This window comes from Colletotrichum godetiae (genome assembly GCF_030913485.1).
Source record: "Colletotrichum godetiae strain CBS 193.32 chromosome Unknown BDP55scaffold_1, whole genome shotgun sequence".
Classification (NCBI taxonomy): domain Eukaryota; kingdom Fungi; phylum Ascomycota; class Sordariomycetes; order Glomerellales; family Glomerellaceae; genus Colletotrichum; species Colletotrichum godetiae.
In genome coordinates this window covers 1674906-1702492 of record NW_026851249.1, presented here as the reverse complement: position 1 = coordinate 1702492, position 27587 = coordinate 1674906, and the positions used below count along the sequence as shown (strand labels likewise).

The window sequence follows — 27587 nt, the reverse complement described above, 5'->3', positions numbered from 1 at the left end:
GAAGGATTGGGGCCTCAACGACCGAGCGTATCGTCGAGTGAAAGGCCGGGGAGACTGTTTGCGATCTTTCAAAGTTGGCGATACTGCCATGACTGAGTTGTTATACACCCCAGGCAATCTTCCCCTGACGTTCAACGTCGTCCGCATCGGAGTCGACGGCCACTGACCGGGGACACAATGCAGCGCGGTCTAGGTTCACCGCGACTGGATCAAGTACGGCGTTAGCTAGACTGGAGGTGTCAGTCCGGATTGCCCCTTTCGTGAGCAGGTGAGGATATCGTGTAAGTCTCTCGTAAGAAAACTGTCCTGAGGCAGTTGTAGTATGTCCATGTACTGACATCAAAGACAGAGTAGGACGTGTACAAGTAAACGATTAAAACCATCCGATACCATCATCTTATGCTGCTGGAGAAGGTGAGACATGCGCTGGACGTTGAATCGGGTGGAGGTGTGACTGCTAGGAGAAATACGACAATGACGGCGTTGGCAACTTTTTGTGACAGACATCAGGTAGACATCGTAACTCAGCATTGGGGCCCCCTGTTCGCTGGTAAAGTTGTGCCTGCTAAGTGACATCTAACGGCTCTCTTTAGTGCGCCCGACCCGACATATGTAACACTTAGCCTGAGAGCCGCGGGAGAGATTTGTGCCAGTGCTCAAAGTGTTCGGAGGATTGCCTGGCGTTCGAGTTGTGATCAAAGATGGAAGAAGAATTCACTTTCTATCCCGCAGGAACCGCTGCCCTGACAAGAAGGTGTTCAATTATGGAGCCAAGGACCCAACAGGAACGACGCCAGAGGTTCTAAGTAAGAGAGAGAGAGAGAGAGCATGCTCGGAAGCTGCCATAAGAGTCCCGGCTGGCGATGCCGATGAGGAAGAACAATTCCAAACATGCAACATGTCTTATGTCTTCGTAACTTGTGACCCTATGAACTAGAAACCCTCATCTTTTGCCGTTGTCATTCGTCCCATATGTTCCATCCTCATACCTCTCCTCTGATACTTTCCCATTATAATGATACTTTCCCATTATAAGACCTTAGTTCAAGCTCATCTTCATACGAGAGCCAAGTGGAAACGAAATAGCATGGAAGTGCAATCCACGATAGCATTCGCGCGTGTAAGCAAGAAGTAGATGTCCTTAAAGGGCACACTAGCTCCATCTACGACTTAACTTCATGCGCGGAAAGTCCTCTCGCAGCAATAATAGCACAGAAATCTATCCGAGAGGAGTCTAGGCAGCCCAAAAAGGTAGGCTCCATTATATCTTTATGTCCCTTCTTGTGGATTCTCGAAATCGGCCGATGTTTCGTACGTTAACTTGCCCTGAACACAGCAGGCGTATAAGTTGCACAGGCGGAACATCGTGTTCGGATGACCGATAAGCATCGGCAGCAGGTGAAATTGTTCTTATCCGAAATGCTCTGTAAGGGATTGTCGATTGGGTCGAGACCCTCACGGTATCGCTGGAGTCGCTTTACTGGGGTAGACAGCTTCGAAGCTGTTGTTCCTCAACTCGGCCCCAAAGGTCTCCGGTCAATTTCTGTCATGTCAGTCCAATGAAAGCGGAAGAGAGACTGTCTTCGTAAAAGAGCCATCTCGGAATCCATCCACCATCTTGCGACTCGCTGGCGAGCTATCCTGCTGTCGTCGCCTGCCCCGCGGGTCTTCGTCGGATGACGTCGAGTGAGATCATGTGACTTCCTCTCCGGCCTGGTGGGGCCGGCGATTTCCGACGTCGTCCATCGCCACCGCCGTCGTCTCTGTTCCCAATTAAGAAATTTTAGAAATGGCCAGCGATCGCCGCAAAGAAGATGCGCAACTATTGACGTGGGATATGGGCTGGTTTAAACAACATTCATGAAGGATGGAAGAGCTTCATCACGTGACGCTAGATTTTTTTCTGTCTCGGAGTTCAGCCCCTTATCGCAAGCGCAAAAAGCATGGAGGGGCATGGAATACCCCTCATTCTGCTCTCATTTTTTTTTTCTTTCTCTTGTGGCTCGGCGGCGCTTCGTGTGAGGGAGGGGCCTTGCGCCTGGGCTGGGGCGGGCGATCGCACTCGTCTGGGTCTTGTTTGGTCTCGCGCCCCTCTCTCTCTCTCCGTGGCTCCCCTCCTCCTACGTGTCCCTGCACCGCACCGCGTTGTCCGTTCATGCTGCGAATCTGGCCGCCCGATAGATTCTCACTCTAGGTATTTCGGGAAGAGAGATGCCAACGCGATGGCAAATATGCATGCAGCCGCGATACTACCTCGCTGTCTGGGAAATCTCGCTCTGCGAGAATGCGAGAGGATGAGAATAATTGTCCCTTGACGGGCGGCGCAGGCGCTTAGAACGATTTGTTCAGGTACCTTTCACCTGCACGTCACCCTTGAGGCCAGGATCTGTCGGACACCCATGTCCGTAGTACGGCTTTTTTTTTTTTTTTTTTGCCTCTTCTCTTTCTGAGATCAGATTTTTTCCAACCCCGCACCCCGTCAGAATGCCGCATCAGCCACAATTCTTTTCGGAGTTAATGCACCGACAGTTTGTGACAATAATTGAGAGAGTATGTTAGCGCAGGACCCGCTTGGGTTGGCATTCCCTTTGCCCAAGAAAAGAATCAAGCAACACAAGACGAAATCATAATGCCCCTCGATGATCGATAATTCCTACGGAAACCAAAGCAGACAAGGACAAGCCCCGCGGAGGAGCCTTGGTTTCGAGGTGGGATGGACCAAGGCTACGGCGACGGCGACCACGGCCCCAAACCAAAAACTACGACGGAGGGGCCCCCAAGCACCGAAAAGGTATGCAGGAGAAGGCTGGAGCTGTGCCAGAGAGAAAGATGCCAGATACGTGACTCATGCCGAACGAATGGATTGATTGGGCTTACACTCTGACGGTCTGACGGTCAAAAAAAAAAAAAAAAAAAAAAAAACCTGGGCGGCGTCGTCGAGGGGCAAGGAGGGGCCCAGGTTGGGCTGCGCGGCAACCTACCTTGTGTGTCTGACAGGGATTGGGCGGGGTGGAGGGGCAGAGTTCGAAGCTGTGGATGTCTTATCGTTGGCAAAGTAGATCGAGGTCACTCGGAACAAAGCGCTCCCTCTGGTGAAAATTTCGTGTGTGCCAAACGGCGCTGTGTGTCTGTCTGTGTCTGGCCGGTAGGGTACCTATGTGTGGTCGGTAAAGCATGGAGGGATGGGACGAAAAGCCAGAGGCACACTTGAGACGCGGCCGATGGTCTGCCTCGGGGTGGACTCCAACAGAAAAAAAAAAACGAGGTGAAGTGGCCCGACAACGAGGGGGAGGACTCAGGAAGGTCCATATTGCCCCTCATTTCCTTCCCAAAAAGAAGGCGGCTAGCTAGTGCCCGAGGGAAAATTTGATCGTGATGAATGCGTTTGTTATTGTTCATTATTTTAGCTGGGCTGGCGATTCGACGAATTGACATCACTGGGATCTGCAGCAATAAGGCCTGGAGCTTCCACGGTGGGGTTGACAAGGCCAGGATCGTTTGCAGCGCCCCCGCGACACAGAGAGCGCGGTGAGAGCTGCAGAGTGCCCCTCCATCCCCCCTTACCTGTGACATCAACATGCCATCCATCCTGTTGCCTCAACTCCTGCTGCCGCAACAAGAGCTGGGTTAACGTACAATATGCTCTTTTGAAATCTAGAGACAGTGATTGAAAGTCAAGAATAGTAATATGGTCAATAGAGACAAAAATAAATGAATATCGCATAGGCAGCTGGAACAGTGTGATCATGGATAGCGACGATGAGCGTTACCGCCCGTCGCATGCCGCAGGAAGGAGACTAAAGGAGGGGTGATACGATACGTACCTGCCTTGAGCGGCCCCGCTTAGTTCGTGCCGTGGCGAGCCTGAGCCAAGGTACAACGCGCTACTTGTCCGTGGCCACGATCTGCTAAGAAGCCATCTACACTTGGAATAAACAACAACCACCCAACCAACCACGAAAAAACTGAGCCTGTGAGTGAAAAATTCTACCTTAGGGCATCCAAAGCAAGAGCCTTTGACCCCACCTTCCTGCCTTCTCATCCCTGCAGCCTGTGTAGACACTGGCCCACTCCCCCTCCCACCTCTACTCAGCCCACTTCGACCCTCTCACACTCACACTCCACCACCCAACTTTTCCACTCACAAACATACAAAAGCCTCGCCCGCCCACCAAAGCAAAGCTTTTCCTTCCCTCTTCTGCTCTTCGTCGTACATACCGAATCCAAATTTACGGATCACCTGTGCAGTGAGTATTTATTTTACCGCACTTGATTCTCCTCATCGGGATCTCGTCACTAACTCATCCCCCTCACCTAGCTTTTACCTTTCAAATACACAACTCGATCACATCCCACCGCCAAAATGGGTAAGGAAGAGAAGAACCACATCAACGTCGTCGTTATCGGCCACGTCGATTCCGGCAAGTCGACCACCACTGGTCACTTGATCTACCAGTGCGGTGGTATCGACAAGCGTACCATCGAGAAGTTCGAGAAGGAGGGTAAGCACACTTCCCCAATCAATCTCATAATGCTGAACAACAAACTAACACTGCGACAGCTGCTGAGCTGGTATTTGAACACTCTGTAGATGATTTTTTCACTCGATTTCTAACACATTTTACAGGGCAAGGGCTCCTTCAAGTATGCGTGGGTTCTTGACAAGCTCAAGGCCGAGCGTGAGCGTGGTATCACCATCGACATTGCTCTCTGGAAGTTCGAGACTCCCAAGTACTATGTCACCGTCATTGGTAAGTTGTTTTCGCTCGTCGTCCCTCTCATTTCGAGCAGCTCCTGCTTCGATTTGACGAGTGCGATGAAAAGTAATTCTTCGTTTCACTCGCTTACTTTTGCCTTCCAGACGCCCCCGGTCACCGTGATTTCATCAAGAACATGATTACCGGTACCTCCCAGGCCGACTGCGCTGTTCTTATCATCGCTGCCGGTGTTGGTGAGTTCGAGGCTGGTATCTCCAAGGATGGCCAGACCCGTGAGCACGCTCTGCTCGCCTACACTCTCGGTGTCAAGCAGCTCATCGTCGCCATCAACAAGATGGACACCACCAAGTGGTCCGAGGCCCGTTACGAGGAGATCATCAAGGAGACCTCCGGTTTCATCAAGAAGGTCGGCTACAACCCCAAGACCGTTGCCTTCGTCCCCATCTCCGGCTTCCACGGCGACAACATGCTTGCCCCCACCACCAACGCTCCTTGGTACAAGGGTTGGGAGAAGGAGACCAAGGCTGGCAAGTCCACCGGCAAGACCCTTCTCGAGGCCATTGACGCCATCGATACCCCCAAGCGTCCCACCGACAAGCCCCTCCGTCTTCCCCTCCAGGATGTCTACAAGATCGGTGGTATTGGAACAGTGCCCGTCGGCCGTATCGAGACTGGTGTCCTCAAGCCCGGCATGGTCGTCACCTTCGCCCCTGCCAACGTCACCACTGAAGTCAAGTCCGTCGAGATGCACCACGAGCAGCTTACTGAGGGTCTCCCTGGTGACAACGTTGGCTTCAACGTGAAGAACGTCTCCGTCAAGGATATCCGCCGTGGCAACGTCGCCGGTGACTCCAAGAACGACCCCCCCTTGGGCGCCGCTTCCTTCAACGCCCAGGTCATCGTCCTTAACCACCCCGGTCAGGTCGGTGCTGGATACGCCCCGGTTCTCGACTGCCACACTGCCCACATTGCCTGCAAGTTCTCCGAGATCCTCGAGAAGATTGACAGACGTACCGGAAAGTCCGTTGAGAACAACCCCAAGTTCATCAAGTCTGGTGACGCCGCCATCGTCAAGATGGTTCCCTCCAAGCCCATGTGCGTTGAGGCCTTCACCGACTACCCCCCTCTGGGACGTTTCGCCGTCCGTGACATGCGCCAGACCGTCGCCGTCGGTGTCATCAAGTCCGTCGAGAAGTCCGCTGGTAACGCTGGCAAGGTATGTTCATCCAACTCACACCCCTCTCATGTGTCTTCGTCATCTAACATGCTCGTCACCAGGTCACCAAGTCCGCTGCCAAGGCCGGCAAGAAATAAGCGATTCACCTCACCAGGGTTGGTTGCTGAGTTCGCCCATGGCTTCACCGCCGTGGCTCACTCACTTCTACGGCTTTACGAATTCCCTTTGCGTAGCATGAGGACATTATGATATGGCGGAAAGCACGAATATCGAGAGGAAGGTTGGACCGGATGATTCTACGTCAAAAAAGCTTCTCATGATACGTGCCTAGTAGCACAAAAATAGAGTCCTAGAAGTGATTCCCAAGTTAAAAACAACGTCCCCCAATGCCGTGACATGATGCTTTCATGATGTGATGTCCCTTCTCAAAATCGTTTACCCCAGGGACGTGACTTCTTATTTTTGTTGTTTCAATAACCAGCCCTGTTACGTTTACCTTATCGGATTTTTGTGGCGAGAATGAGGCAGCTACGTGTCTTCCCACGATGTGTCAAGCCCGCGTAAGGTAGTTCGGTTCCGAGGCTTTCGGTTGCCTCTCCACAAGCCAAGGTTTGATGGTGGACCTTGATGTGGACCTGGTCTGGTACTTGAGCGCGGCGAATGATGCTCAAACTTCAGTGGATATCTAAGTCTGTTTGGAGTCGTGCCACTCATGCCTCGATGGACGTTTGGATTGGACAAAAGTAGGTAATCTTACTGACAAATCTCGGGGTGACCAGCCACCTTTTCTACCTCAGCGTCCAGACTAAGAGAGAAGGGCATTCGTACCTTGATCTTGACCAATGACATCCAGCTCATCACGTCCTCAGTGACCTATGCCATATTTTTGATCAAATAGCGTTGAGTGATTAAACGTATTATATATCGGTGATAGTACAATTGATCTACAAGTATTTGCTACATGGTCTTACAAGTCATCCTTCTTTAGCGTCTCAGCCTCGTCGCCCATAGAGGTCTTAACACCACTGTTCACAGAAGTCTCAACATCGCTGTCCCCTGAAGTCTCGGCTTTTACCTCCTCTGCGGCGTCCGGCTGCTCCTCAGCAAGATCAAGCTCACTTTCACCAAAAGCCTGCTCCTCTCCAACTTCCCCAACCTCAATCTCCTCAGCCGCAGCCGCCGTCGTCTCTTCAACTTGCGCGAACTCTCTAGCAATATCCCGCTCTCCAGTCCACTGTACAACACCTCCTCTCACAAAGTTTTCCGCGATTTCAAGGTACTTCCTCACATACGCCTTCTGTTCGTATTTTGACAGCTTTGCGTCGGCCGGAGCCGGCACAGCCTCAAGGTTCATCTGAGAGCGGCGACCGCCGTGCAGACCGGCCTCGATGCTCGCGTACTGGATCTTGTGGCCCTCATAACTCACCTCGAGAGTCCGACGCATCTCGAGACCGGCAAACATGTACTTCACGGGCCCGGAGACGCTGCCGTCGTCGTTGACGGAAGGCAGACTCGACAGCTCCACCTCGGGAGGCGGGCGCAGGCGTCCTTCGAGGAGGTCGAGCTTCGCGGCCTCAATATACTCGCGGAACGCAGATGAGTCGAGGGCATCTGGAGACATGGTGGATACCAACGGCTGTGAGAGGCGCAGGTCGACGGGTTCCGAGGGGTACGTAACGTCGGTGAAGGTCTGGCTGAGGGTGGCGACGAGACGTTTGGGAGTGGCATCCCACGCCAGGGGGCCATCCGGTAGGTCATCCGGGACGGTCAAGTGGAGTTCGAGGAGATCTGGAAGGCTGCGGGTTGTTTCCTTGGTCACGGAAGGGTGAGTTCGGAAGCCGAGGACGAGAGTAGTTATGATGGCGCTTTCAGGGTTCGCAGAAGTGACTGACTCCACGATGGGTGCGAGACCTGCGGGCGGCGGAGAGGCGGGTGAGAAGATGTGGTTCTTGGCTTTAGCTGCCTTGGCGATTGTGAAGCTTCCTTCATCGTATTTGTGGAGAATTTGGCCAAACGAGGCGGTTGTCGAGACGTACGGCTTGCTCCACGGAGTTTCTGAACCCACGGCCTGGGCCTCGGTGGTCAGAGGCAAAGGCAGGATGTCGCCCTCCGTAATGGTGAAGGCCCTGTCGAGAGAAGTTTCTCGACTGCCTTGCTTCACCCAGCGAGACCACTGTGTGAGCCTCTCCTTCCACGAAAGCTTCTCGTTACCGCGAGGCTCGGCAACAAGTCTTGCCTTCTTCACGTTTGGCTCATGCTTCAGGATGATAGACTGCTCTCTCGGAAAGAGGGCAGAGTGTAGCAGACGCTGAACGATATGACCTAGCTGTTCACCCGTGTCGTCTTGGTCTACTTGTTCACCGATGGCAACTTCCGTGTTTCCGTTTTTGATCCACGACACTTCAATCTGCTTCGCTATTAGACATGGCCATCCCGTGATACAGGAAGTCCAACGCACCTCTTGACGCTTTTTGCGGTCGATGAAAGTATTGGTGAGCTGGCCCAAGTTCCAGAGTAACTTGCCATCGACGTTGCTGTCAGCAAGCCAATCGGCTTTGAAGTTCTTCACGACGATAGCCTTGGAAGCTTCGTCCAGTCTCTGAAGGATCGCCTGTGTCTTGGCCTTGGTGGCGTTGATCTTTATTATCGAATCCGAGATATCAATACTTTCGCCCGGATCAAGATAGGACTCCCTGATGGCGTCCAGTCGCTGTTCTTCGTCTGCTTTTGTGTTAGATAACATTTCCATTACCGGGTCCCATTACTCACTCGTAAGCAGGGCAAAGAAACGCTCATCAATACGCCCGCTCAAGTAACCCTGGCCTTCGACAATTTCCCTCATGGTCAAGCGCCATGCCTCCAGCATGAGAGTCAATCCCAACCTTTCCTTAGCCGAGCCATCGATCTCGACACTGGCCGAGGGGGTCCAGGGTGTCAACACTTCTACAGAATCGTAGAGCTGCTGCTGCTGCTGCTGCTGCTGCTGCTTCTCCTTCGCCGCAATCGCAGCCCTTGCGTTCGCGCGGCTCAGATATGCCCTAAGCTGGGCAACTGTGAAGCCATTGATGAGGACATCCAGCAGCGTATAAAAGTCATCGTACGCGACAATGGGGTCCCAGGGCCGGATCTCGTCAAGGTTCGATAGTGCCTCCTCCATCGTCAGATCCTTCTCTTCAGCCTCAAGGCTTTGGCTGATGTCGATTGTATCGGGGATAATCTCGTGAATGGGCAATTGCTTAACGTTCTGGTTGCTGCCTCTCATGTCGCGCATTACGATCGCTTGTCCTTTTTCTCCCAGTATGTTGATGCCCAGTGCCTCGGAATGGACGTATACGCTACGATTGCCTACGCGGCGTCTCGAGAGGCGGTCGAGAGGGTCTTCGCCAATGTAGTATCTCTTCAAGAGAGGACCGCTTCGCTTTATGGGACCACCGGACAAGGTAGGAGCTGTCGGTTCGGTTTCGATCGATGCGCCATCTTGTTTTACTGTCGTGGAAGACGTCTGAGAAGGTTGTTCATTGATAGGCAAGACATCCCTCTCAGGCACTTTTCTGGTTGACGAATATTCATCCTTTCCTTCTGAAGTTCTGGTAAGGCGCTCCCATGCCGACTCGGAACTATACGTCCTTCGCTGGAGGAATTCGGTTCGAAAAGGGGCGAATCGAGGTGAGCTGTGAGCTCTCGGTCGGTCGAGGATTCGTAATTGGCATCGCAGGCACACACCACGAGCAAATACTGCTCGCGAAATCATTTGAAGGAAAGAAACGCAGATTAACGCTGTATGAGCACTCACATGCCTTTGCGAACATACAACCATGTCACTCAAACCAGAGCTCCCAAATTTTTGCGACGGGAGCTGTTGGCGATAAGATAAGAGATAAGATAAAGAAGCGCGAACTTCCCGCAGGTGCGAAGGGCCTAAAGTGGCACCGCCAAAAGCGCGTCGCGTCGCTCCAGACTGCAAATCCATTGAACTTTAGCTGCCTATTTACTTTATTCAGGTGAATAGCCTACACTTTTACATTCTACTACATGTAAAATACGAAACTTGAGTCTTCGAGATTGTCCCGTCAGAATCAAATTCCTTTCCATCCACCCAGAACCACTATGCCCCCTTCACAAAGACGGAGACGACCCGTATGCCCCGCGCCGAATCCTCAAAGGTCGCCTTCGAGACTGACAGCACCTAGGTTGATGATGAAGACTCAGAGGAGGAACCGAGACATCCTCGACAACGGCGAAATCAGGACGAATCCGCAGAAGAAGAAGGATCCGAACACGGCGCGGTAGACGCAGAGGCGAGCGCAGAAGATCAGCTGGCCAAAAAGCTGGTTCGATATGCTCTTGCCTGCGAATTTTCCCGGACGCCTATCCGTCGAGATGGTATCAAGGAGCGAGGTACTGAGCTACAATCGACTCGGAGCACAGTGAACATTACTGACGACCGCTTCAGTACTTGGAGATCAGGGTAGAGCCTTCAGAAAAGTCTTCGACCTGGCGCAACAGCAGCTCCGCCTCGTCTGGGGCATGGAGCTGCGGGAACTGGCAGTGAGGGAAAAGTTCACAATGGCGGAGAAGCGACAAGGCAAGTCTCCGACTCGAGATCATCTGGCGGCCCCCCGCTAACAACATGCAGCATTAAAGTCCGGCTCGCAAGCAAAGACCAGCTCAGGCGTCTACGTTCTTTCCTCGACCCTTCCCTCCGAATACCGTGCCCCGGCCATCCTTGCCCCCTCAAAAGCACCGAGCGCCGACGCCGAAGCCTCCTACGTAGGCTTCTACACCATGATCGTGACCATCATCTTCCTCAGCGGCGGCGAGCTGTCTGAGCAGAAGTTGCGGCGGCACCTGAATCGCCTCAACGCCGAGGCCAACGTGGCAGTGGAGAGGACAGAGGATGTGTTGAAGCGCATGCAGACACAAGGCTACGTCGTGCGGAAAGTTCAGAAGAACGCAGCGACGCAGGCGCAGGACGGCAGCGAGGACATTACATGGCTCATTGGACCGCGCGGGCTCGAGGAGATTGGCGCCGAGGGGGCGGCGGGCATGGTGCGTTCTGTCTGGGATGAGCAGGCTGATGCGGAGTTGGAGAAGAAGATTGGGGCGAGTTTTGGAATTCGTCCGGCTGAGGATGGGGATGGCGATGTGGATATGTCACAGGCCGAAGCTGGGCCATCGCATTGAGGTAGGCGTGGCGGCATAGAGACAGAGAGAAGGTCCAAGGTTAGGGACGCAATGTTCGGTGGAACGGGATACCCAAGAAGTAGCAAGCATTCCAAGCGTATGCATTTACGAACAGCCAATGATGGCGAATGGATTTCTGAGGGTGTCTAACCCTCCATTACTGATTCTCGACCACAATATCCCCAACGCCAGTGCCCTTGCAAACCCCGATGTTTCTTCCAAGATCCATGCTTCGGTAGTCTTCGCTGATCGTTAATCTTCGCGTTGTGGTGGTGGGCCAGCGGGTTGCATCATTTTCTAGAAGCAGTCAGCAAGCGCGTCTCGGATCGCCTGGGGCACGTAGGTAGGCTGGAATATACCCTGATTAACCTCGCACGCAAGAGCTGTGTGGGCTCATTCTCGGCCAGCGCCATGTACGACAGCATAGGGGGGTGGCCGGCGATGGATGAGTACGTGTCGCGGTAAATGTTGGTCTTCCACTCCCAACTCGTCGTATCGGGGTGTCCTGTACCAACATACTTGGCCTGAAGGCGCTCGAGTTCTTGCTGGTTGCGGAGTTTATCGGCCTACATATCACTACCGTTAGACACTTCCCAAGTTTCTTACGAACATGTCTACATACCATGTTGTCTTGTGTTGCTGAGCAGAAATGTGGATGTTGTTTGCGATATCGAAAAGCTTCAATCCACAGCATTGTCTTCCATGGATGCGCCGGCTGAAGCTCGGCAGACGTTCACCGAACAAAGCTGGAAGGGACGTGCACGTCCAAGCTAGGTGCCTTCACCTTGGAGACCCACTCCTTTCCAACTCAACCACGGACTTCTCAGTCTCCTTCATCTACCTTACATCTCAACGTAAACAAAAGGAACTCTATCAAATAGACAATCTTGCATCTCATTGCAATTCTATACTACTCTCATTATCCAATCAGTTTGGGGGGGTTGAAATCCTATTACTTTCCCAATCGACACCTTCGTTGCCTACGACAACCACGACAACGACGCCACGATGAGCAAGACCCAGATCCAGCAGAGGGCTCTGCAGGCCAAGCGGAAACAGCAGAAAAATGAGGCCGAATCCATCGAAAAATTGAAGACCAAGTGCGCGGAGGAGCATAGTAAGGCCCACGTTGCCCACTGCAAGGACTGTTACGGGGAGGTTGTGGAGACGATGAGAAGCAGATATGCTGATTCCAAGGATGAGTGGTTCTCCGACAACAAGGCCTTCCTAAGTGATCTCGATGGCTTATTCGCCAAGCTGAAAGACTTTACGGAAGACCTCAAGTCCATCGAGGCTCGGATCGACAAGGAAAAGCAGAGACATTACCGCGAAACTCTGCCCAAATCGGTAGCGGGACAGATCGCTGAGGCCTCGATTGGTAAAGACGAATTCCAGGCTTCGTTGGAGGACGAGCAAAAATCCACCGCTGCTGTTATTGAAGATGTTCGAAAAGTAGTCGGTAGAGGAGTCAACAGCGCACCGGGTTTGGAGGAGCTTGCACCGAAATTCGACGACCTGCCGCCAGAGAAGGCAACCGACGTCGTCATTGACGTCTTCTTCCGCAACCCGAGCACGGGCGAAATTCCGGCATCATGCAGTAAGTACGTGGAGAAGCTGCGGTCCGGAGCATCCATCGACGAAGTGATGGGGGCCATGCAGGCCGACAAGTCGGCTAGGTCCAATGCTGCCGGGAACATGGACAGGCACAAGCGAACACTGAATGAGCTCAAGAGGGCGCAAGCAGCACACGAGCAGGATAAGCTCCTGAAATCTCAGAAGCGGCAGCAGCCCCCGCCTCAGGGGCCGCAAGTCAACAAGGAATTGTACGATCTGCCGCCGTGCCTCGCATGCTCCGGCAAGGTCTCATCGGACGTGATCGCGTGCCCTCTGTGTTTGATCTTTGCCGAGTTGAGCCTCACTAAGAGGACAGTCTTCGACTCGGAAAAGTGTTACGAGGCGGCATACGTAAGTCATTTTCTACCACTGCACCATTTCATCGCAGGCTAACATGTGATGCAGGATGAACACGTCAACACGGCGCACAGCTGTGCGGCAGGGAAGGGATGCATCCAGCTCAAGGAGGAAGATGAGGAGATGGGCGGTAGCGGCGAGGGGCCTGTGATCTGTGAAGAATGCGCAGAACAGCTGGGACAGAGTATAGTGTATTGTTCATCCCGCTGCGCCAGCTCAGATTTCCAGCCTCATCGTGAAGGGGTTCACATCCCGAATTGGAAGGGACTCGGCATCGATATCGGCACTCAGGGGGAGCACTTGGTCTACGACAACGATGAGAAGACCAAGTATCACGTCAACGACATCTCCAAGTTTGTGTGGCGGCTTGACGACGCGTTTGATCGCGTCTTCAAGGGGAGCAATCCTGATATCAAAGATGTACAGCGCTAAGGAAGTGCTCACCAACATGACTCCTTCGAAGACTTTCAGTAGAGTTGGTACAGCGCGACATTTCTTACGAGGCGAATCTTGCCCGTGAGGTCGGCTTATGATAACAAATACATCCCATTCAAATAACAAAGCATTATCCTACCAAACCTTCCAACTCAAATAAGCGTATCCGTGAGTGGTTGACGAGGCTCATGGTGACGTTTCAGAAAGCCACGCTGGCACTCGAAGACTCCGATGTAGTTCGGAACTTATCGTCAGCACCAAGGCCAAAGCCACAACCACGGTCCACGGCAGCTCCAGCACCTAAGCCGGTTCGGTAAAGCATCCAAACTTCCAAAAAAGACCCCTGGAATCCGCCCTAAGAGCGGAGCCGCTTAGCCTGACGCATGCAGTTCTCTCAAGACACCGGCCAATCAACAACATCCGAAGGTCGCCGGAGGACTCGTTCGACTCATTCGCCGCCCTTTTCCTCAACCCATGTCTCTCTCACCCCGCGAAACTGCCAAAGTGCCGGATGATTTGGTTCTTGTGGAATTACACCCAACTCACTCCCCCCTCCCCCATCCGCTCACCTGCAAGACATCCAAGGCGCCAGCTGAGCTCTGAGCTGATCAGATAACGCTCTCATTCCATCGGCTCCACCATCTTCTCTTAGCTTGGCGTAGCTTCGTAGGCAGTGGATCTCGACTTTACTCTCCCAGCTCGTCCAGACACGGGAGGTCGCCGACCACTTCCTCTTCGTCTCTCTCTCACTCTCTGCCAAGCTCTTCTGCAAACATAATCAGCACTCGTGCCTATCACATCACTCTTTTCCGGGCCGAATACCCGAGTATCCCATAGTCCCGATCCGTCACTCCGCTTCGCCAACGCATCATGGAGCCCGGTACCGATCCTGACGCCGGCGCCAACCCGCGGCAGAGGGTGACCAATGCCTGTGAAGCGTGCAGGGCAGCCAAGGTCAAGTGCCAGACCAGTGTGCAGCTGGGAATATGTCGAAGGTTTGTTGTGTGTGGCCACCCTTAAGCCGGGCGGTACTCCCCGAGCTGCCCCGGCGTATAAGTCGATCCGTCCGTATGCTCACCAACCGACCAACCGACCCAGATGTCTCGACTTCAAGAGAGAATGCATCTTCCGCACCGGGCCCAGGACCCGTCGTCCACGGCAGTCCAAGCAGTAAGCTCTCTCGATCTTCTCCGTTCTCTCTACCTCCTATTGGATGGCGAATCAACTTCCTACTGGGTTTACCGCCTCACCTACTATACTCACATGTACACTGCTCCAGGAATCAGGACACCCCTAGACCACCCCCTCCACCGGGGCCCTCAAAGACATTCAGCATCGACTTTGAGATGCCCCAAGCAGAAGAAGCCGACGACCTTGAAACCCTCGCCGCGCGCCACGACAAGTACTTGGAGGAATTTCTGCCTCCAGAGTCCGACCTAGAGTCCATAGACATGATGTTCGGCCTCGACGCCGGCTCCGGCAGCGGTCCCCACTCGGCCATCTCGTCTCCACCGTCCTCGGGCCCGTCCGTCTCGGTATCGAGCTTCGGTCTCAAACCGCAGTTCAACCTAGACTCGGCCGAAAAGCTGCTGTCGACCTTCCGCGTCATGCTCAAGCATTTCCCATGCGTGGCACTTCCGCCCGACGCAACAGTCACGTCCTTGTCAAAGACGAAACCGTTCATGCTCCTCGCCATTCTATCGACGGCGTCTGCTACTAGTGCATTGCAGGGTCACACCCTCTACGATGAAGAGTTCCGCAAGATCCTCGGTCTCAAGTTCGTGGCCGGCGGCGAGCGGACGCTGGAGCTCCTCCAAGGCCTGCTCATTTACACTGCATGGTAAGTTACGTCACCTTTGACTCGTTCTAGCAAGAACTCCTCCTCTTACAAACAGAATCCAGGTACCCCTTTCATCTCCGCCCAAAGAACAAGCAAGCCTTCCAATATGTGCGCATGGCGGCCGAGATCCTCCACGATCTCGAGCTGAACCATCCACCTCAAGGCGTAGGCTCACAAGCTGGTTGTGGGGCGGCGTCATCGTCGTCGTCGTTCTCTACGCCAGATCAAATGGACGGTATCCGTGCCTACATGTCCTGCTACTATCTGGTCTCAGCGCACGTACTGCCCTTTCTGCAGTATTTCCGCCGCACGACTCTGACCGATGCTAGATTCGCAATGGCCTGGGCCAAGATGGCGATCCTGGCCCTCGACTACACATCGTGGACGGCCACCTGCTGCGATCTGCTCGAGCACAACTCTGCGCTCAAGGGAGACCACACTCTCGCGTGGCTCGCTAGGCTGGTTCACATTACCGAGGAATCGGCTGCCATCTCAAAGACTATCCCACAAGGGGAGCAGGCGAAGCAGCAGGTTCATTTCATGTTTCTCGGGCTCGAGAGCCAGCTGAGGGAGTGGCAAGGCCGTATACCAAGCAGCCTCGGCGACATCAGTCAGTCTTTATTCTCTCATCCACCTGGCAACTCACACTCACTTTCATACTAACTCACACGTCGCAGACTCCCTTACGCTAGCAAATCTCTTCACCGAAATGTTCCTCCTCGCTGGGCCGATCTACACCCTCCGCTCAACAGCAAAAATAGGCGACAGCGACCTTGGCCCTCCCATCCCCGGCCCCCGCCTCGACAAATGCCTAACCCTCCTCCGCACCCTCTTCGACTTCATGACCAACCTCCCCGCCGCCGCCTTTGTCGAGCTCAGCTCCATCGACTGGGGCCGCTTCATCCAGGCCGTCATCCTCGCCATCCGCCTCTCTTTCCCGATGCCGCTCTGTCCGGAGTGGGATCACGCCCGCGCCCGCGAGCAGCTGCAGTTCGACTCGTATCTCGCCCGCCTGTGCGCCAACAGCGAGGCTCTGACGTTGACGCCCGCGACGAAGAGTACCATGGACGTCTTGTCGGCTGGAAAGGTTGTCTTTGCGGTCGTTAAGCGTAAGTACGAGGCTCGCGTCGCCAATATCGAGACGCCAGTGAATAAGTTGCCGCGGACGATTCGCGGGTGTCCGATGTTTGACGGGAGTCTGGATCAGTATTTCCCGATTTGGGACCAGGATCTGAGTAGGGATGGCACGCATGGGCTAGTCACACCGGCGCCGAATGGGACGCCTGTGATGGTGAATGGACAGCCTGTTTATAATGACCTGTGGGCAACGATGGCCATGAATTGGCCTGATGGAATGGCTGGTGCCGCTACACCGGGGTTTGATTTGGGACAGGTCCAGGATCCGACGATGAACCTCGATCCCTCGTTTCAGGGGGTCATGAATCTTGGGCCTTCCCCTAGTGGTAGCGGGTAGTGGGTTTAATTGGTTCGCAGCATTCGGCGCTCGATTTGCTACTAGTGTTCTATTGAGCAGCGACAGCGAACCTTTTGCTTTGAAATTGGCGTTTAGTTCCGGGTCTCTTTTTTTTTTTTTAGAAGGCGGGCGAGATGTTAGCTTCATCATTGATTTCGGAGTACGGGGTGTTACAATCTGGTAGAAGAATATCATCACTATTGCTTCTAGATTGTCATCGTCGTCTGACCCCTGACCTCATTGACACATACATTGTGGAGTACAAGAGAAAGACCAATTGGCTACTGCCTTGGGCCTGCTCATCGCGGAGTGTAAAAGGCGCCTCGGTGGAAGGCAAGCAGCCGGCAATTGCCCCGGGAAGTAGCAGGATCAGAGTGCCCCTACGTTGTTGATGAGAGCCAGGGGGGCTTGAGGGCGTACCCAATTAACCGCAGTGATCAGAGCTAGTAAAGTGGTAGAAAGGAAAAAGCTCTCTACTAGAGAGACAAAGGCTCTGCGTTTGTTCACTTCTCGTTACCCCGCTTGTATTCGTCTTGCACTCATAATAAATATCACGATAGTAACAAAGCAGGAGGGATAAAGCTCTCGACTAGGGAGATAAAGCCTTGATATATATTTACTTCCCGTTACCTTATTTGCATTTGTCTTATGCTTATAATACATATTCTCCATAGCTTCACGTGTGTGGTATAGACTCGAGATGTTTGGGGCAAGGCTGGTTGAGGTGGACCAGCGTCTCAATGAATAATCAATTCAGAGAAGGCGAAGGGGGAAGCCTTCTATTGGAACGGCCCTATTATGAAGTTTCAAAGACCTATGACAGCGGTAGAAAGCAAACAGCCGACACAACCAATCACAGGCATTCGTGAGGGCCATCAAAGCCATGGGGGGGCATTTCGGCCACAGCGCAATCTGAGTCTTTGGCATCATATATTTAGACATAGATTTGAGATATTAAAAAGTCAAAAAGGAAAGATACAAAGCTTCAAACTAGTGAGATAAAGGCTCGGTGTTCGTGCACTTTCTGTGATCCTATTCAGATTCGTCTCCCGCTTACGACGAATAATATGACAATAACCCAGTGAAATGTTGCGGCTGGCATTTAGATCTCGGATTATAGAAAGATACAAGAGCACCAAGAACATATACCTACACATGCACACACTCTACCGCAACTCACTCGGCAACAATGACCTGCGGATTGGACAGAAAGGAGCATCGCTTCCAGAACATGTGTGGCAAGAATTGTGGCGAGTAGACTCGGCCTTCAGACTTAGATAGTCAGTGAGGTTGGCAGTGGTGCTATTTAGCTGCCTTGCTGAGGGTAATTATACTGGTAGCCTTGCAGTGTGAATCTGTGGATAGTATTATCCCTAGTAAACGAGCATTGCCTGAAGAACGAGACTGACAAAATAGTAAAGGATCGACTTGGATTAAAGTCCACACGTGGATTGCGAGGGTTTGCCACGGAGGCCTTTGTATTTTCACAGGGCAATGGCAAAGGTACGTGAAGCAAGCAAGCGAGAAAGTCAAAACTTGAGTCTGGTTCAGGACTTATATTGAGCTTCTTGTAGTAACCTTAGATCGTTGAGGAACTTGTCTATCATATTCAGAGAAATCGACACACCACTCTTTGGGCGAAACGAGATAGACAGGAACATGGAGGTTCAGCTCATTCTTCAGAACTCCATCACAACCTTGAGATCATGAGAGAGCTATCGGGGAACTCTGGATCGCCTGCTCATAGGGGACAATAGACGCAGTAGTACTGCAAGTGCCCACTTCGAGAGAGATGTCAAAAGTGACTTCCCAACATCAAGACTCTATTCTCGAATATGTTCATAGCAAATATTTTTTTGCTTCTAGAGGGACTACATCCGCAACTCTCCCATCCATGTTTCGACTGGGAACCTATCTAGATAAACACATGGCATGGGCTCCTTTATATCGGCCTCCCTTCATCTTCACCTTCCGCATGCCAGCTACTGCTCGAGGTAGGATCTTCAAGCAAGATTGAATTCATCAGCTAAGGGAGTCTGCCGCATTGTCCTGATATCTGACATTATATTAAAGGGGACTAAGGCCCGCTGATATCTCTGCCTTACCTAGATCTCTCCCTCTCGGCCACTTGATCTGACTACGTTCAGTTGATATACCCTTGGCCCTCACCGTAACCCAAACACATAGTGATCACGCCAGACAACCACTCACCTCCCCCCTCGAACAGACCTCGTTAGAATCGAAAACACATCCCCAATCCACCCAGTCCACCCCCTAACATACTCAACCGTATTCATCACCCGAATCCACCTCCACACAAAGGCCTCGCAATCCTTATAATCCTCCGCGTACACATCCCACACAGCAACCTTTTCCCCCTTCTTGCCTTCCTCACCTCCCTCCATCAACCCCAAAGCATCAACCTCCGGCCCAACAAGCAGCGCCCTCCCAACAACCCCCTCATCAGCAACAAGCCTCGTCGCAGCATCAACCACATCTCTCCCCTGCGCCCCGCCCGCCCCGCCCCCAAGCAACGCCGCCTCCGCCGCCCCAGGAAACATCTGGCTCCCGCTCACAAAGTACGGACACACCATATTCATCCGCACCCGGTGCCTCATATACGCCGTCCCGCGCATCGCCCGGAACAGCCCCGTCACGGCGTGCTTCGACATGGTATACGGCGCCTGGCCCGGGAAATGCCCCACGCCGGCAACGGAGCCCACGAGTAACAGGCACCTGTCGCGGGCAGAACCAGAACCAGAACCACCGGCACCGTTCCCGTTCCGTGGAAGCCAGAAGAGGGCAAGGTGCGTCGTATACGACAACCCTGTAATATTGACGTCGATGATCTTGTTCGACGGCTCCCGCGGCGCGTCAGGGTCCGTCCTCGAAGCCTGCGGCATCTCAAAGCGCCCGTTTGCGCCAGGCTCGTTGACGCCCGCGTTGGCCACGACGACGTCAATGACGCCGCTCGGCGAGAGGCGCGCACCGTCTTTGAAGAAGTTTACCTGGGACTCCCAGGAGGTAACATCGCAGGTGACAAAGTGGTGCGATCCTCCTCCTTCTCCTCCTCCTCCTTCTACTCCTTCGCCCCCCCGCTTCGGATACGCAGCGCGAAGCTCGGCGACAAGAGCCTCGCCCGCGGCCGGGTTAATATCACCAACGATAACATTAGCCCCGTGCGAGGCCCACTCCCTCGCAAATGCCGCGCCGAGGCCGAGTGCGCCGCCGGTGATGAGGACGGTCTTGCCGGCGAGGGTGGAGGTGTCGTAGGGCTGCGTTGTGTCGACGGGTGGCGAGAGGTTCGTTACGGGGATGAGGTTGTGGTAACCTTGTGCGACTGTCATGATGGAAACGTGGGAGGACGGAACGGCGCAGGCGCAGGCGCGTGAGAGCGGTGAGCGGCGAGTGAGTGAGTGAGTGAGTGAGGGGAGGATGAGTGACACGCGGCTGTAACTACGCTGTTGTGAGACGTTGTGATTTTTTGTTGAGATGCGGGAGGTTGCAGTAGTCGATGAGCAACGTCCCGGGGTGACTTTTGTGATGAGTGAAGCAGTTCAAATGAAGAACAGTAGTAGGTAAGGTTTTCAAATGTATTTGATTTTCATGTATGTAGCAGAAAAAGGGGATCATTTGAAGAGGCAGTTTTATTAGTATTACACATTCTTAGAATAAACGACCAGCCAGGTGTTCAGATTACATATGTCAAATCATCCCTAACAAGCCACGCGATGCGAGGGCTGGAAACGACAGAAAAGAAGTGGACTTGGAACTGGGACTGACGCGGCCAAAGTGCCCCGTCAGGTAAGAATCTGACAGCGCCGCCAGGTCACTCTGTAAGGTGTAAGGTAAGCACCGTATACCGTAGCGCGCTGCGGCTGAACTACAAGACCCGAGCCATGTGTCGCCTCGGCTGGCAGGATTCCCGTCCCTGCATCAAGTTGCGCGCGAAAGGAGAAAAGAAAATGAGGGCTGGAGGGCCGGAGGAGGCGGGGGAGGAGGCACAGTTCGTCTTGCAAAGATAACGGCGGATCTTTCATCAAAGGAGGTTTTCGTCTCCGCCCCGGTGACCGGCGCGATGTTCCAGGATTACATTCGGTCGGGCAGAGAAATAAACACGGAGCGGGGCGCCGGAGCTTCACTGAAAGGTGCTCCCCCGATCCGTTGGACTTGTGGGGGAACGTTTGAGGAAACTCTTTTGATATGAACAACTTCGAGTCAGGGGAAACAAAATAGCACCTCATGCAACTCTCGCCGGAGCCGCTTGACCTAGACGGGCAAATAGGTACGCGGCGGCGGGGGCCCAGCGGGCGTCGAGCCCGTGTTCGGAGCCTGTATTCGGGCTGAGTAGGTATCCTTACTCTGTATCTGTATGCCCATAGTCATTATTCGTAGTCAGCCACATGCTTAAAGATTGAAGCACCTGCACGTCGACAAGCAGGACGAGGTTTAAAAAGCTGACCCTGGAGATAAAACCCCAGACGCAGTGCGGCATGGGGCTCTGTGGGCTCCGTGCCAGGCTTGTCGCGCACACCCCCTTAACACCAAACCTGCCCCCCTCTACCCCCGCCTAATGTTTCGGTTGTCTCGGGGCCTGCATATAGTTGCTGCTGCCCGTGAAGTCTCCCAAAAGTGTGTGGTCCAAATTTAGACTCGATGGGAAGGAGAGCGAGGAGGGTGTATGGTTGCGGCGACATTCGGATGAGTGGTGTTTGGTGTGCTGCAGCTCGCACGCTTGTTGATGATAGAAAAAAGAAAGAAAACAAGCTTGGGGAAGGCATATTTTTGCTCTCAAAGGCACATATTTTTGTCGTTGGCTTGCTTTGACCTTCCTCTCACTTACAGAATACAGACCCAATCCTCGAGATAAGCCGCCTGAGCAAAAAGCAAGACTTTCTGACGGCCGGGCAACCCTGTCTGCCCAAGACCGCGGAAGCCCCCCGAGTGGTTGACTGGCAAGGGGACAGAGATTCCCACAGAGGTCAGATGACCTCGACTTTGAGCGGGCAAAGTTGGCCGCGCCTCTATTACCGTGGCTCCATGGGCACCCGGGAGTGCTTTCTACGCCGGCAGTGAATCGTGGTGGTTCGACCAGCCACTTGGGCTTTTGGAAGCGCGGCGGCCCATAATCACATAACAGACGCGCTCCGATTGTCTTGCGCATACCACCGTTCGGAACCTGGAGTATTCATGTCGGGCTGACCTGTGATCGGGCAGGATCTGTCATGATAACGCAGGCTCTGCTCTGCGCAAACAAATACCGTCCAGCCTGGGCCTGGCGGCGGCTCGGCGCTTCGGCCACCCGAACGCCTGTCTTGTCCAATGTTGAGAGATGATGGGGGGTTGTTCGCTTCAGTTCCCAAATACTCCAAACTCTTTCCAACATGCTTGAGAATTAGCTCTTCCGATCCTTTGCAAGACAACGCAAGCAATAGCATTGGCTTCTAAACACACCTGCCAAACTTCAGCCAGCCACATTCTGCTGTTGGCTCGTTTGCTCGCATATCTCTTACGGTTCGAGTGGGTCTCACCTCGAATCTCATGTTTCAATCGAAAGCCCGGCCGATATCAGTGGCACGAGAAGGACATGGAACCGGAAAACGAGAGAACAGGTCCCGTAGGATATCAGCGGGTTTCCGTAGGCTTTCCAACGTCGGCAGTCATCTGGGCAAGTTCGTGAGAAACGACAGCGCCAAGCTTTCCCAAGAACCCCGCAGACCCCTCTTGTGAACGGTGGGACAGGCGACTCCATCGTATCGGAAGTCTTCCTGGCAGACACCCTCCCCGTTGGGTGGTCCTGACTCTCCATTCCTTCGTCTTCGGCCGCTTTCAGTCCAGTCGACCCCGCCATCATTCAATCTTAGCGCTTCTGCTTGGTCGAATGCCCCCTCATGAATGTGCTCATACTCCGTCATTGTTCGCAATGTCTCGCACCTTCAGCATCTGGAGTTAAAAGCCGGAGAAAAAATCGCTGCTGTGACAACCCTTCTCGTCATGCTGACAGTTGTGAGTGGTTACTAATTGCAACCTCTCGCATCTCCATATCTCCTCGGCAAATTGAGCTCGAGCTAATACAACGGCCATAGAAGGTGACTATCACGTCTGAGAATCTAGTTAGTAAAAATGTGACAACGTGACGGTCAACTGCGTGCCACGAGAGAATCGAGGCTGCTTTACCTGGCCTTCAAAAGACCCAGGATTCACGACCTGTATGGAGATTGTGATTTCAGATCGCATATACAGAGGCAATAGCCAGCGTTCAGCGTCAGTTTGTGAGTACCCCGCTGCGGATAGAGATGCGCCGTTGCGGATCATTCACAAGTGACAGATGTCAGACCGAGCCTCCAAGGCCCAGGTCTGACGGTGTAGCTGGTTTAGCCGGAGCCGGACACATGCCGACAGCATATCGTTGTTGGTCTCGGTAGTGAAGAGATGTCATGATTGGCAGACCTCCCCACCCTCAAGTTCCTCAACCAGCCACGACGGCCTGGTGTCTTTTCATGAGGTTACGAGTTACCGAGTCAAACTGGGGCTTGCTTACGGATATTCCTCATCCTGTCCATGTCGTCCTAGACAGCACCCAGGCCGCTAGACCAAGTTGGAATAGGGTTACTCAGAAGACATTAGAATGCGCCGGTATGCTCTGCCCGCAAAGTTTGGACCCATATCTCCAAACGCTGAGCGCTTGAATTCGTCCCAACATTGCATCTTCCTTGCTAGTTTCAGGATTCTGCATCCGGAAGTGACTGGCCATGGCATCCGTACAGTAGACCCATGCACGACAAGTGGTACTTTCCAGGGTTGCCGGCCAATGAGACTTTACTTTCTTGAAGTCATCTCTGCTGTGCGTGATTTGACTTTTCAACGGTTGGCTGACGAACAAAGGACGTACTCGGTCGTTCAGGGAACAGAAAGATACTAGAATGGGTGACACATGAGAAAGTGGCTTACCCTGATTATCTTTTGGACTTAGTACTTGTGTGAAGATGAAATGTTGGACCTGACTCCTCGTACGCTGTCGACGCACCTCACACGTCTGTTGACAGCTTAGGATCTATCGTCGATGCCGCCTTGATGAGGAATATCAAATTCACTCTGTCGAAGCAATGAAGGTTAGTTGCAAAAAAGACGGGTCAAAACCCGCGGCGCTTGAACTTTAAGTTCAGAGGGAAAAGCACAAAAGGCGAACTCATGCAAGGCTGGAGTTCCTCGAACGTTCCCTGCGCATGGTTAACCGCGAAGTCTGTTCTTTTGCGTAACACCAACCAGACAAAACAGTACACAAGATGAGCCTCAACGAGGTGAACTGTCGAAAATTCGCCCGCTCTACGCAGGTGCCTTCAGAAATAAGGGGTGAATCGACAGCCTCTGGAAATAGATGGTTTACAAGAACAACTAAGCTTCTGGTATGTAATTGTCGTTTGCATTCGTATCTGTAACCGCACTGGGCCATGGAGAAGGATAGTCAGTACGTCTTGAGAGCTCGCGCTCTCTCTTGAGTCTTTGACTACCACTAGCTAGTACTCAAATTGATGAATAGCTGATTGCCCGAAGAAAGCATGGGTGCCCTTTGTTACTTCGATACAACCTAAGAATTGTTGGTGTGCATTTCGAGGCCCTCCGCAAGTAGGGAACGTAGAGCGGCACATGCTGAAGCGTGCAGGGGGAAGCTCGGCAAAGATAGCATGGATCCCTTTCCATAGATAAATGCGGTACCCGAGCCTTTGGAAGGTTGATTCGTTTGTGACACAAAGTTCTATTCCCAGCCTCATGTCTCTGACGTGCTGGATCCTCCGGTATTGCTGTATTCAGAGCGTTCGCCAATCTTGTGAAAGGGCGAAAACGAGGTGGCTCTCGGATTTGTTCTGGTTAAAACCTATCCTTCCATCCAACTAATCGTACTCTCTGTCGGGGTAGGATGGTCCTTCAAGTTCTTAACGCGATGGCGAGCTGGTGACGGGCCAAACCAGATGTCAGTAAAGAGCATCAGATCGCAGACGTGACAACCGGGCCGCGGCAAGACGTAAATTCAAGCACCAAAGGTAACTATGTAGAGTGTTTAAGACATATCGCGGAGTACTACTAAGAAAGAGAGTGCGAAGGCAAGGCGTTGCAATGTGATAAAGTCCTTATATAATACTGATAAATACCTTGCAGGCGTCCGGGGGAGTCTGGAGAAAGACGCTGTTAGGAAGCCGTGGTTTCGGACACGCCAAGACAAAGATCTAGAAATCAAGTGAGGGAGGAACTCTCATAGAGTCTTCAGTGTTGCAGTGTCTACCTCGCGCGGCAGTTGAAGCAGCTTATACCCGTGAGTTTGATGGTTGGTGTCATGGGGAAGAGGTCAGCGCGAGACTTCAAGTTGCAACTTGACTATTTTGACAAGATGCAAAAATTGCCCGCTTTCGACAGTTGCGAGAGTATTTTATGAAGATGGTCAAGTCGACAGAGTGTGTCAATAGCACGCCAAACTGACACAACGACCTGACGAGCCGGCCATACTCGTCTGTCCGTGAGCAAGCAACCGCTGGAGGAGGGCAACAAGTGTTGTAGCAATGCCACAAGTTCGTTGCTTAAAGATATCGGTAGTAGCCCCTGCTCTCATTCTGTCTTCCTTGTGAGGGCGAACCAACAGATAATGGTGAGAGCAGTCGGGTAGCCTCCAGCGTTGGCCTGAAAGAGTTTTCTCTTCACAATAGCTCACCCCAGAGTGTAACCCCCCGGACTGACCGGATACGGATAAGCGCGGACCGGAGAGCGGCTTTGATGTCGAGCGAGCTAGGGAGCGAGAACCTACGGCTGCACTGGGCAAGGAAGGTCCTGTCGTGCAAATCGTCTTTGGCAACCCAGCGCAGAGGGGATTATCTGGCTGTCAACGTCTAGCAAAAGTAGGAGAGCCTGTGAACCCACCAACTTGACCCAGAGTGATGCCAGGGGGTCTGAGTACGCACGCGTGCACCTTGCGCCTTGCACCCGCTTGAAGTCTCTCCACCTTCAGGTGCAAGATGTGCCCGTACAAGCCTGCAGGTCATCGGCTGGCTGAGAGCATGTGCTTGCGAGATGAGGAGCTCTTTGAAATTCTTCGGACTTTCGACTGTATCAGCGGCGAGCAGAGTTGCAGAACAACAAGGGTCTGAAGATGCCTAATGAAAGGCGCACTGCCATTCCAGGGAGGAGCCATGTTTGATAAGTTGGCGGGGTCGAGACTGGACGAGTTGCGTCGGGGCAAAGACCGACCCATTGGTTTCTGTCCGGCATGGCCAGAGGCAACCCCCGGGCCGGAAGGGTTCAGAAAAAGAGTGGCATCGTGTTGAGAGCCGGAAAATCGGAGCTTACTCGGCAATCCAATGAGCAGCCATAGTCTTGCTCTAGTGTCAGGGTGGGAGGCTGGCCATGGTGTGGGTGACCAGGCACGAGAACCGGTCGGTCAGCATTGCCGGGGGACTCTGTCAAAGTAAACGCAACAATCTAAAGCAAAGAAAGTGTCCAAGGAGGAGGGGAATGATGCCACAACCCTCTGGGCCGATCTGCAGGTTGAGAAAAGTAAGGGATAAGCTGTGCTGTCCTTGACGTGGATTCAGGGCCCAAAGCTGTCATACCTTCTCGAAACCGCTCCATCTGTAGCTTGCCAGTTCCCTTGCTAGATGGTGTCAGGCGTATTGCTTTGCAGTCCAATCAGGTTTCTCCGTCTTCGAGCGTGATGGATAGAGACACGCTTCCCATAGCCCCCTTTCAACTTTGGCCGGCTCTGAAGCCACCCCCACACTCAAGCGACAACCTGGCAGCCTTGATGACAAGTCGGCCAGCATCGCGATTGGTAGGTGGCATCCACTCGTTCAACCTCCTGGCTGGGCTACTATCACGTCTACTCTGGCCGTAGCAGAACCTCGAGGTGCCAAAGTCTCAACCGCATATCATACCTGTTACCAAAGGATGCGCCCATGTAGATATCTTGCCTGCAGGTATATGTGTGGTCTGCTAAAGGGTTTCGGGGGGTCTCACCGCAGAAGTTTGATTATCTGCATTTGACGGCACCAGCAGGCTTGCGCCTCGGCGCATGCAGAATGTGAATGTGTGAGGGGGGAACGGGTGAAGGATGTTTTGACTGCCGGCAGGAGGGCTGGTGATGTCTAGACGCGGCACAGACTCAACTCCCCAGAACTCAAATTATACAATGTTGTCGGGTCAGAGCATGAAAAATGTCCATAGGTGAGAGGGCAGTCCGAATGTCGTCGGCGTCTCCAAGGATCTTGGCAGTCGAGCCCCAAGGGCAATGAGCGACAAAGTGCATGTATCCTCTAGCCGTGACCAGACACGGCCTGCGGGTACCTAGCCAGCAGCCCCCCCCCCCCCAACCAAGACTCCGATATGGAGAGTATTTTGCACTTCCTTACGGTGGATGCACGATGACGGCTCATGATGTAGCGGTGCAGTTGACAAGAGCAAGGGGTTTCATCGAAAGAAGTGTACGAAGAGGTGACAGGGCTGGCGTCGACACCATCTTTTGTCTGCGTCGCAGAAAGTTGTTGGCCTTGTCCGCAGGTTGACACTTGGAGGGAGAACTTGGAATCCGTTGGAGAGAGAGCCCTACAGAAACGAAGTGAATACTCCGTGTGGGCAGCAGCCCATGTCCAGGTCCTGGTTCACGCTATCGCAGCTCCGCACGGGCGTAAGGGTCTGGTCGGGTCCCTTGCTTCGCGGATGCGGATGCGGTGTTCCTTGCCCCATGCTGCTGGGCTGATGGATAAGCACACGAGGTATCCGTAGGTACTTGGAGACGGAATTGCT

The 27587-nt window shown here is 53.2% G+C and overlaps 8 protein-coding genes across 8 annotated transcripts; 5 read left to right on the top strand and 3 right to left on the bottom strand.

Annotated features, from left to right (window-relative positions):
- The first annotated feature begins 1872 nt into the window (after window positions 1-1872).
- BDP55DRAFT_17761 (uncharacterized protein) lies at window positions 1873-2477 on the top strand. The gene has a single exon (XM_060565793.1). It carries the CDS (start codon window positions 1944-1946, stop codon window positions 2313-2315), a length of 372 nt encoding a protein of 123 aa, XP_060437082.1. The 5' UTR covers window positions 1873-1943; the 3' UTR covers window positions 2316-2477.
- Window positions 2478-4363: 1886 nt separating this feature from the next.
- On the top strand, window positions 4364-6032 carry BDP55DRAFT_722552 (translation elongation factor EF-1 alpha; the record flags this gene model as incomplete). Its single annotated transcript, XM_060578625.1, has 5 exons — window positions 4364-4502; window positions 4562-4572; window positions 4628-4751; window positions 4862-5934; window positions 5997-6032. 5 exons carry the CDS (start codon window positions 4364-4366, stop codon window positions 6030-6032), a joined length of 1383 nt encoding a protein of 460 aa, XP_060437081.1.
- An 830-nt stretch (window positions 6033-6862) lies between these two features.
- On the bottom strand, window positions 6863-9646 carry BDP55DRAFT_538536 (mitochondrial inner-membrane-bound regulator-domain-containing protein; the record flags this gene model as incomplete). Its single annotated transcript, XM_060567955.1, has 3 exons — window positions 6863-8305; window positions 8354-8616; window positions 8665-9646. The coding sequence occupies 3 exons, from the start codon at window positions 9644-9646 to the stop codon at window positions 6863-6865; spliced, it is 2688 nt and encodes an 895-aa protein (XP_060437080.1).
- Window positions 9647-9846: 200 nt separating this feature from the next.
- BDP55DRAFT_641241 (MAGE family protein) lies at window positions 9847-11175 on the top strand. The gene is made up of 4 exons (XM_060573384.1): window positions 9847-10032; window positions 10086-10293; window positions 10349-10480; window positions 10532-11175. Exons 1-4 carry the CDS (start codon window positions 10003-10005, stop codon window positions 11077-11079), a joined length of 918 nt encoding a protein of 305 aa, XP_060437079.1. The 5' UTR covers window positions 9847-10002; the 3' UTR covers window positions 11080-11175.
- Window positions 11176-11892, bottom strand: BDP55DRAFT_641238 (splicing factor 3B subunit 10-domain-containing protein). The gene is made up of 3 exons (XM_060573383.1): window positions 11702-11892; window positions 11439-11645; window positions 11176-11376 (listed from the first exon to the last, which is right to left on the bottom strand). Exons 1-3 carry the CDS (start codon window positions 11771-11773, stop codon window positions 11332-11334), a joined length of 324 nt encoding a protein of 107 aa, XP_060437078.1. The 5' UTR covers window positions 11774-11892; the 3' UTR covers window positions 11176-11331.
- Window positions 11893-11898: 6 nt separating this feature from the next.
- On the top strand, window positions 11899-13695 carry BDP55DRAFT_641234 (uncharacterized protein). The gene is made up of 2 exons (XM_060573382.1): window positions 11899-13044; window positions 13099-13695. The coding sequence occupies exons 1-2, from the start codon at window positions 12088-12090 to the stop codon at window positions 13480-13482; spliced, it is 1341 nt and encodes a 446-aa protein (XP_060437077.1). The 5' UTR covers window positions 11899-12087; the 3' UTR covers window positions 13483-13695.
- A 414-nt stretch (window positions 13696-14109) lies between these two features.
- On the top strand, window positions 14110-17018 carry BDP55DRAFT_17566 (uncharacterized protein). Its single transcript, XM_060565781.1, has 4 exons — window positions 14110-14655; window positions 14765-15325; window positions 15388-15935; window positions 16003-17018. The coding sequence occupies exons 1-4, from the start codon at window positions 14411-14413 to the stop codon at window positions 16797-16799; spliced, it is 2151 nt and encodes a 716-aa protein (XP_060437076.1). The 5' UTR covers window positions 14110-14410; the 3' UTR covers window positions 16800-17018.
- A 1590-nt stretch (window positions 17019-18608) lies between these two features.
- BDP55DRAFT_641227 (short chain dehydrogenase) lies at window positions 18609-20505 on the bottom strand. The gene has a single exon (XM_060573381.1). The coding sequence runs from the start codon at window positions 20144-20146 to the stop codon at window positions 19007-19009; it is 1140 nt and encodes a 379-aa protein (XP_060437075.1). The 5' UTR covers window positions 20147-20505; the 3' UTR covers window positions 18609-19006.
- Window positions 20506-27587: the final 7082 nt, after the last annotated feature.